This window comes from Aegilops tauschii, chromosome 6 (genome assembly GCF_002575655.3).
Source record: "Aegilops tauschii subsp. strangulata cultivar AL8/78 chromosome 6, Aet v6.0, whole genome shotgun sequence".
In the NCBI taxonomy this organism is placed as follows: Eukaryota; Viridiplantae; Streptophyta; class Magnoliopsida; order Poales; family Poaceae; genus Aegilops; species Aegilops tauschii.
Window position 1 is genome coordinate 389475596 of NC_053040.3, and position 10130 is coordinate 389485725.

General features: G+C 52.3%; 1 protein-coding gene across 1 annotated transcript; it reads right to left on the reverse strand.

Moving 5' to 3' along the window:
• Positions 1-207: 207 nt before the first annotated feature.
• LOC109779551 (galactan beta-1,4-galactosyltransferase GALS1) lies at positions 208-3906 on the reverse strand. Its single transcript, XM_020338175.4, has 2 exons — positions 2015-3906; positions 208-905 (listed from the first exon to the last, which is right to left on the reverse strand). The coding sequence occupies exons 1-2, from the start codon at positions 3454-3456 to the stop codon at positions 557-559; spliced, it is 1791 nt and encodes a 596-aa protein (XP_020193764.1). The 5' UTR covers positions 3457-3906; the 3' UTR covers positions 208-556.
• Between the last annotated feature and the right edge of the window lie 6224 nt (positions 3907-10130).

A 10130-nucleotide genomic window follows, 5' to 3' on the forward strand; every position in this document is an offset into this window, starting at 1 on the left:
CCACCATAGGCGCCTCGTCGTCGACGAAAACGTCTTCTCCCACTAAAAGCGCATCGCCGGAAATCCTGAAATAAATCCAAAAATAATGCGAGCACCAAGATTTAAACCCTGATGAGTTGGGGATACCACTGTCCACCTAACCATCTCAACCACAGATTGATTCGCGGTTTGCTGACAGTTACACAGCCAAAAAGATCACAAATGATGTAGGAGTAACAACAAAAGGCAGAAACGCCTCACTTTTTGACACTGTGTGTATGTGACCCCAGAATGAGATGAAAGAATCTAGCAGCAGTAGTAAAAAGCCAACATCATCAGTCTACACACACAGATCTATACGGATGTGGGGGACAAGCAGAAAAAGGTGAAGAGAAAGACGAAGAAAACGCAGCAAAAAGCAGATCCCCATTAGCGAAGGGCCAGCCCAAAGAAGAACCAAAACTTTACACCAGCCGACCTGCCTCTAACAAAACAGACTCCACACATCCTAAATAAACATCAGCGCATATGTACCAGCAGGCAGCAGCCACCTCCAGCAGCTGCTTGTTACTGTATATTATGTATGAGACGACGATCCGATGGTCTCGTTCTCGAACCGCCGGATCTCGCCGGCGAGGCGCTTCATGGCGTCGTCGTACACGTAGGGGACGCCCTCGAAGGTGACCTTGCGGCCGCCGCCGGGCCTCGGCACGAACTCCTGGCAGGGCTCCCCCAGCACGTTGATGGAGTTGTGGTAGTGGTAGTACCTGATCAGGGCCTCCGTCTTGTGGGTTGACCTCCCGTAGACGTTCTGCGACATGTGCACCCCCGTCGCGTACGCGTTCCGCGCCTGGATCGCGTACTTGCGGTCGCGCCGCACCCTCGTGATCGAGTTGCGGAACACGAACTTCTCGAATCCCCATTCTCTGCATCATCGGTGAAATGTGCATGTTAGTTCTCACGTCATTGCTATTTGGAATGGGAGATGAAATGCCGATTACAGTCTGAAATGTAAGATCAACAACAAAGGCAAAAACCATCTTAAATTTTGGATGTCATGAAATTTCCAAAAGGATACTCAGGAACGTTAGTGACATCTGCATGTTAGTTCAGATTATGTTGCTGCTATTTAGAATGAAAGGTGAAATGCCGGTTAGTCCGAAAGGTAAGATCAACAAGAAGGGAGTGGGCAAAAACTATCTTAATTATTGGATCTCATGAACAAAGCAATTCTAATTTACAAAAGGATACTCAGTAACGTTTCTGTCAGCGTAGCCATTTTCTCTCTGTTTTCAGGCGGGCAGAAAGCAATGACCTTTATTTGTGGAACCAAATCATGATATACTAAGGATTTTGCTTCAATGGTGCGAGCTGGAGAACAAACGTATAAAAGCAGTGATGTTTGTTTGTAGAATCAAATGATTCTTTGCTAAGGTCTTTGGCTCAATGTTGAAAGCTGGAGAACAGAATGTAGTAAAGTAATGACCTTTGTTTGTGAAACCAACTGATGTTTTACTAAGATTTTTGGTTCAACAGCGAAAGATGTTGGAGAACCAAATGTGTTAAAAGTAATGTAATGACCTTTGGTTGTGACACCTAATGATGCTTTAGCAAAAAAAATGGTTCAGTGATGAAAGCTGGAGAACAAAAGTAAAAGGTGTCAACCGCCATGTTGCCTTGCAGGACTCAATTTGACCAAAGGAAATCTAACCAATTTTTAATTAAATACTAAATGTGCAAGGTCGAACTCAAGCAGCACAGTGCCCAATTGTTCAACAGACTGCATAAACAAGTAACTGCTTTGAGAATGTTTGTTTGTTTGATTAAACTAAACAACCAAGGTTCAACGGCTAAAATATATATTTGGGAATGCTACCAAACCGGTAGGACAAATTGTAGGAGTATTTACTACTACCAGCCTGAATCCGATACACCTGAAGCTAAATTTGGGAGGCGGCGTGACAGAGATCTCGCAATCATAAATATAAAACTGAATCACGAATGGACAGATACGGGATAGAAATCACAAACAAACCTTGAGTAATCATTCCTCGGATTCTTGACGCAGAGCTTGGTGGACATGGGATTCTGCTCGATGGTGAACTGCGTGTACCCCGAGAGCCTGCCGAGCACCTGGTCCAGAGCCTGCCCGTTGGGCAGGTAGAGGTACTCGTCGACGTCGAAGAAGAAGGTCCAGTTGGCGGCGTGCCGGTACCGGTGCAGGCAGTCGTTCACCACCAGGAACTGGTTGTAGTAGTAGCTGTCGAACTCGGCCTGCGCCCGGATGTCCTGCACCGTGACCCGCCCCGCCCTGATCCACGGCTCCAGCACCGCCCTCACCTCCGGGCTGACGCCGCCGGCGTCGTGGAAGACGAAGTGCGACCTGGGCCCGAAGAAGTGCGCGTGGTACGCCACCCACTCCCGCATGCGGCCGGCGCTGAGGTTGCCGTAGAGCGAGGAGCCGCAGTAGAGGTAGTCGTACTGGAACGGCGGGCTGAAGACGGACTCGTCGTAGGCGCCCGGCGCCTCCTCCAGCGCCACGAAGCGCTCGTACCGGCGGGAGGCGGTGGAGTGGTAGGCGTGCACGAGCAGCCTGCCGCCGGCGTTGGCGGCGTTGGGGTTGGCGGGGAAGGTGCAGTTGACGACGACGGTGGTGTAGACGCGGCCGTACCCCCAGTCCGGCAGGATCTTGTAGGCCTTGGTCCGGACGGCGCGCGGCGCCGGGTCGGCGGCGCTCGGGTTGGGCTGCCACTCGCACTTGAAGTAGGGGGTGCCGAACACGTGCGTGGGCTTGGACGCCAGCCCCACCACGGCGAACGTCCGCGGCCCGCCCCGGTACGCGCCCATCTGCACGAACAGCGCCGCCGCGCTGCCGTACGGCCGGAGCACCCGCTTGTTCGGGTCCTCCGGGCGCACCGCCGCGGTGCCGGACGGCCGGGGCACCGGCCTTTTCGGCTCCTCCGCCCGCGCCGCCGCGGTTGCGTGCGGCCGAGGGAGCACCGGCTTGTTCGTGTTCGGCTCCTCCGCCCGCGCCGCCGCGCTTGCGTGCGGCCGAGGGAGCACCGGCTTGTTCGTGTTCGGCTCCTCCGCGCGCGCCGCCGCGCTTACGTGCGGCCGAGGGAGCACCGGCTTGTTCGGGTCCTCCGTCCGCGGCGCCGGCTTCGCCAGCCGCATCGGAACGGCGGGGGTGGCCGGAGCCGGCGTCGCCACCGGTGCGCTCTTCGTGGCCGTGTCGGAGGACGTTGAGTTGGCGGAGTGGACCTCAGTGTTGTTGGCGAGGGGGAGGGCGCAGGGGGGCGCGGAGGCGGAGGAGCGGGCGGCGGCGAGGAGGGAGCCGTAGGGCTGGAGCTGCCACAATGCGACGAAGAGCGTGAGGAAGGCGAGCGAGGCGACGAAGAGCTTGATGTCCACGCACGGGACGGCGACGAACGCTCCACCGCCGCCGCCGCCGCCTCCTCCCGCGTCTTTCTTCTTCATGGCACGCACGTACGGTTACGTACGACTCTGCAACCGAAACGGCCACCAGCTCGTCGATCCGCCTGCGCGGCCGGCCGGCGCTCCGCTACGGGCTCTGCTCCCGTGCTCCGGCCGGACCAGTGCTCCGGTTTGCGCGCCGCGCGAGCTTTCCCCCCTCCGTCCGTCCGTCCGTCCTGGTTATCTTTCTCGGGAACGGGCGAGGGGCTGGGTGGGCGGTAAAAGGCAAGGGAGGTTCGATCGAGATGCGTGGAATGTGGGGGGTGACGGAGGGGAGGGGAGGGGAGGGGAGGGGAGGGGAAGGTGGCGGGGAATCGACGGGTCGGTCGGTCGGTGTGTCGACGTTGTCGACGGGCGGAGCGGGGGAGGGATTGTTCTGGACGCTGCGGGTGGGAGACGGGGGGCGGCGCCGCGAAGCAACAGTCAAGGCTGGCTGGCTGGCTGGCTCCGGGCGGGCAGGGGAAGGAGGGAAGGAAATGAAGGCGCGTGCGAGTCGAGTACTGGTGGTGGTGGAGTGAGTTTAGGGCGATTAACCGCCGGATCCGCGCGGTCCGTAACGCAGGCCACCAACCGCGTTCGTAGGGCGTCGTGGCTGGCTGGCGCTGGCGGTGAGGAAACTTTGGGAAGGAAATCAAGGGCCGCGGCCGGACAACGCGTGCGGGAACGGCCGCCGGTTTGGCTTGGACCTGTCGCAAGTCCGGGCATGCAAGCAACAGCGCCGCGGCACTGTGGATCGGAGACGAGTAGTGGTTGTACAGCGACGGGGTGGCTCGACTCGTCTCCGGTAGAAAAGCCGTCGCCTGCACGGTCTCACTTCGGGCGGTACGCACGTGGTTGATAGCCGGGTCGTGGCCAGTATACAGTGTATACGCTCCGCAAGGACCTCTCTCAGCGAAAAAAAAACGCTCCTTACAGCATCTACGGCCGTGCACCCTAGACTCTTCTCAAACATCCGGACGGACCACCCGGTCAGTCGGACAATGACCGTTCACGAAATTTTGATTCAGACGGACGCCTCATACACCCGGGCTGACAGACACCCCTCATATCCAGCTCAAAGATGAGGCGGAGATGGGGCGCCCGGATGCGCCCGCCACGTCATACCAGGGCAATGCTGGCCTACCCGATCCCACATATATTTCTCCCCATCCGCTTATGTACCAAACCCTAACCACTCCACTCCACTTCCCTCCGCCATCCAAACTCGTCTCTCGCGTCGTCCGCCCGTCTCCGGCATGGCGGGCAGCAGATCCGAGTACTTCACCTCCAGATCTGTCGACCCCGAACTCATCCCACGCGGTCCCCAAGGAGGAGATGGTTGCCTGGCTTGCGTTTCGCCTCTCCCGGGAGGAGGTCCGTGCACGGCAGCACTCGGACTCCTACCGTCGAGAATCCATTGCGCCCGCCCAAATGGCCCATGGATCCTTAGGGCAGTAGTCGATGCCTCGCTGGAGGCAGTGCGGTCCGTCTGGCGTCTGAACACGGTGGCGGACGCGCAACCCCTTCGTTGGCGTACCGAGCATCGGGACACATCATGGGCCTCGTCCGACGAGAACATGGCACGGTGTGCCCGCCGTGCGAGGCAGCGCGCGGGAGGCGGCTGCAACCCTTGCGGCGGTGGACGTCGGCGAGGCGGTGTCGCATTCTCCGGCGCCCCGTATGGTGCAGCAGTCCGGGCGCCGCAACCACATTGTGGTGGACGTCGTCGGCCCGTCCCAGAACGGATCCATCATCGATCTGACGTCCACTGGCACCGTTCGGGTTATGGATTCCGACGAGGAAGAGTATGGCATGGGAGATGACGACGCCTTGAGTCCCATGAGCCGGCTCGTGTCCCATGTGTTGGAGAACGTAGTAATTTTAAAAAATTTCCTACGCACACGCAAGATCATGGTGATGCATAGCAACGAGAGGGGAGAGTGTTGTCCACGTATCCTCGTAGAGCGACAGCGGAAGCGTTATCACAACGCGGTTGATGTAGTCGTACGTCTTCACGATCCGACCGATCAAGTAGCGAACGTACGGCACCTCCGAGTTCTACACACGTTCAGCTCGATGACGTCCCTCGAACTCCGATCCAGCCGAGTGTTGAGGGAGAGTTTCGTCAGCACGACGGCGTGGTGACGATGATGATGTTCCACCGACGCAGGGCTTCGCCTAAGCTCCGCAACGGTATTATCGAGGTGTAATATGGTGGAGGGGGGCACCGCACACGGCTAAGAGATCTCAAGGATCAATTGTTGTGTCTCTGGGGTGCCCCCCTGCCCCCGTATATAAAGGAGCAAGGGGGAGGCAGCCGGCCAAGGGGAGAGGCGCGCCATAGGGGGGAGTCCTACTCCCACTGGGAGTAGGACTCCTCCTTTCCTTGGGGGAGTAGGAGAAGGGAAGGGAGAAGGAGAAAGAAGGAAGGGGGCGCCCCCCTTCCCTAGTCCAATTCGGACCAGACCATGGGGAGAGGTGCGGCCACCTTTTGAGGCCTTTCTCTCCTTTCCCGTATGGCCATTAAGGCCCAATACGAATTCCCGTAACTCTCCGGTACTCCGAAAAATACCCGAATCACTCGGAACCTTTCCGAAGTCCGAATATAGTCGTCCAATATATCGATCTTTACGTCTCGACCATTTCGAGACTCCTCGTCATATCCCCGATCTCATCCAGGACTCCGAACTCCTTCGGTACATCAAAACTCAATAAAACTGTCATCGTAACGTTAAGCGTGCGGACCCTACGGGTTCGAGAACTATGTAGACATGACCGAGACACGTCCCCGGTCAATAACCAATAGCGGGACCTGGATGCCCATATTGGCTCCCACATATTCTACGAAGATCTTTATCGGTCAGACCGCATAACAACATACGTTGTTCCCTTTGTCACCGGTATGTTACTTGCCCGAGATTTGATCGTCGGTATCTCGATACCTAGTTCAATCTCGTTACCGGCAAGTCTCTTTACTCGTTCCGTAACACATCATCCCGCAACTAACTCATTAGTCACAATGCTTGCAAGGCTTATAGTGATGTGCATTACCGAGTGGGCCCAGAGATACCTCTCCGATAATTGGAGTGACAAATCATAATCTCGAAATACGCCAACCCAACAAGTACCTTTGGAGACACCTGTAGAGCACCTTTATAATCACCCATTTACGTTCTGACGTTTGGTAGCACACAAAGTGCTCCTCGGTAAACGGGAGTTGCATAATCTCATAGTCATAGGAACATGTATAAGTCATGAAGAAAGCAATAGCAACATACTAAACGATCGAGTGCTAAGCTAACGGAATGGGTCAAGTCAATCACGTCATTCTCCTAGTGAGGTGATCTCGTTAATCAAATGACAACTTATGTCTATGGCTAGAAAACATAACCATCTTCGATTAACGAGCTAGTCAAGTAGAGGCATACTAGTGACACTCTGTTTGTCTATATATTCACACTGTTGGGGAACGTAGTAATTTCAAAAAAATTCCTACGCACACGCAAGATCATGGTGATGCATAGCAACGAGAGGGGAGAGTGTTGTCCACGTACCCTCGTAGACCGATAGTGGAAGCGTTAACACAACGCGGTTGATGTAGTCGTACGTCTTCACGATCCGACCGATCAAGTACCGAACGCACGGCACCTCCGAGTTCAGCACACGTTCAGCTCGATGACGTCCCTCGAACTCCGATCCAGCCGAGTGTTGAGGGAGAGTTTCGTCAGCACGACGGCGTGGTGACGATGATGATGTTCCACCGACGCAGGGCTTCGCCTAAGCTCCGCAACGGTATTATCGAGGTGTAATATAGTGGAGGGGGGCACCGCACACGGCTAAGAGATCTCAAGGATCAATTGTTGTGTCTCTGGGGTGCCCCCCTGCCCCCGTATATAAAGGAGCAAGGGGGAGGCAGCCGGCCAAGGGGAGAGGCGCGCCATAGGGGGGAGTCCTACTCCCACCGGGAGTAGGACTCCTCCTTTCCTTGTGGGAGTAGGAGAAGGGAAGGGAGAAGGAGAAAGAAGGAAGGGGGCGCCCCCCTTCCCTAGTCCAATTCGGACCAGACCATGGGGAGGGGTGCGGCCACCTTTTGAGGCCTTTCTCTCCTTTCCCGTATGGCCCATTAAGGCCCAATACGAATTCCCGTAACTCTCCGGTACTCCGAAAAATACCCGAATCACTCGGAACCTTTCCGATGTCCGAATATAGTCGTCCAATATATCGATCTTTACGTCTCGACCATTTCGAGACTCCTCGTCATATCCCCGATCTCATCCGGGACTCCGAACTCCTTCGGTACATCAAAACTCAATAAAACTGTCATCGTAACGTTAAGCGTGCGGACCCTACGGGTTCGAGAACTATGTAGACATGACCGAGACACGTCTCCGGTCAATAACCAATAGCGGGACCTGGATGCCCATATTGGCTCCCACATATTCTACGAAGATCTTTATCGGCCAGACCGCATAACAACATACGTTGTTTCCTTTGTCATCGGTATGTTACTTGCCCGAGATTTGATCGTCGGTATCTCGATACCTAGTTCAATCTCGTTACCGGCAAGTCTCTTTACTCGTTCCGTAACACATCATCCCGCAACTAACTCATTAGTCACAATGCTTACAAGGCTTATAGTGATGTGCATTACCGAGTGGGCCCAGAGATATCTCTCCGACAATCGGATTGACAAATCCTAATCTTGAAATACGCCAACCCAACAAGTACCTTTGGAGACACCTGTAGAGCACCTTTATAATCACCCATTTACGTTGTGACGTTTGGTAGCACACAAAGTGTTCCTCCGGTAAACGGGAGTTGCATAATCTCATAGTCAGAGGAACATGTATAAGTCATGAAGAAAGCAATAGCAACATACTAAACGATCGGGTGCTAAGCTAACGGAATGGGTCAAGTCAATCACGTCATTCTCCTAATGAGGTGATCTCGTTAATCAAATGACAACTTATGTCTATGGCTAGGAAACATAACCATCTTTGATTAACGAGCTAGTCAAGTAGAGGCATACTAGTGACACTCTGTTTGTCTATGTATTCACACATGTATTATGTTTCCGGTTAATACAATTCTAGCATGAATAATAAACATTTATCATGATATAAGGAAATAAATAATAACTTTATTATTGCCACTAGGGCATATTTCCTTGAGTCTCCCACTTGCACTAGAGTCAATAATCTAGTTCACATCGCCATGTGATTTAACATGAATAGTTCACATCACCATGTGATTAACACCCATAGTTCACATCGACATGTGACCATCACCCAAAGGGTTTACTAGAGTCAGTAATCTAGTTCACATTGCTATGTGATTAACACCCAAAGAGTACTAAGGTGTGATCATGTTTTGATTGTGAGATAATTTTAGTCAACGGGTCTGTCACATTCAGATCCGTAAGTATTTTGCAAATTTATATGTCTACAATGCTCTGCATGGAGCTACTCTAGCTAATTGCTCCCACTTTCAATATGTATCTAGACCTAGACTTAGAGTCATCTAGATTAGTGTCAAAACTTGCATCGACGTAACCTTTTACGACGAGCCTTTTGTCACTTCCATAATCGAGAAACATATCCTTATTCCAGTAAGGATAATTTTGACCGCTGTCCAGTGATCTACTCCTAGATCACTATTGTACTCCCTTGCCAAAATCAGTGTAGGGTATACAATAGATCTGGTACACAGCATGGCATACTTTATAGAACCTATGGCCGAGGCATAGGGAATGACTTTCATTCTTTTTCTATCTTCTGCCGTGTTCGGGTTTTGAGTCTTACTCAATTTCACACCTTGTAACACAGGCACGAAACTCTTTCTTTGACTGTTCCATTTTGAACCACTTCAAAATCTTGTTAAGGTATGTACTCATTGAAAAAACTTATCAAGCGTCTTGATCTATCTCTATAGATCTTGATGCTCAATATGTAAGCAGCTTCACCGAGGTCTTTCTTTGAAAAACTCCTTTATGCTTTGCAGAATAATTCTACATTATTTCCGATAAACAATATGTCACTTACATATACTTATCAGAAATGTTGTAGTGCTCCCACTCACTTTCTTGTAAATACAGGCTTCATCGCAAGTCTGTATAAAACTATATCCTTTGATCAACTTATCAAAGCGTATATTCCTACTCCGAGATGCTTGCACCAGTCCATAGATGGATCGCTGGAGCTTGCATATTTTGTTAGCACCTTTAGGATTGACAAAACCTTCTGGTTGCATCATATACAACTCTTCTTTAATAAATCCATTAAGGAATGCAGTTTTGTTTATCCATTTGCCAGATTTCATAAAATGCGACAATTGCTAACATGGTTCGGACAGACTTAAGCATCGCTGCGAGTGAGAAAATCTCATCGTAGTCAACACCTTGAACTTTGTCAAAAACCTTTTTCCGACAAGTCTAGCTTTGTAGATAGTAACACTACTATCAGCGTCCGTCTTCCTCTTGAAGATCCATTTATTTTCTATGGCTTGCCGATCATCGGGCAAGTCAACCAAAGTCCACACTTTGTTCTCATACATGGATCTCATCTCAGATTTCATGGCCTCAAGCCATTTTGCGGAATCTGGGCTCACCATCGCTTCTTCATAGTTCGTAGGTTTGTCATGGTCTAGTAACATAACCTCCAGAACAGGATTACCGTACCACTCTGGTGCCGATCTTACTC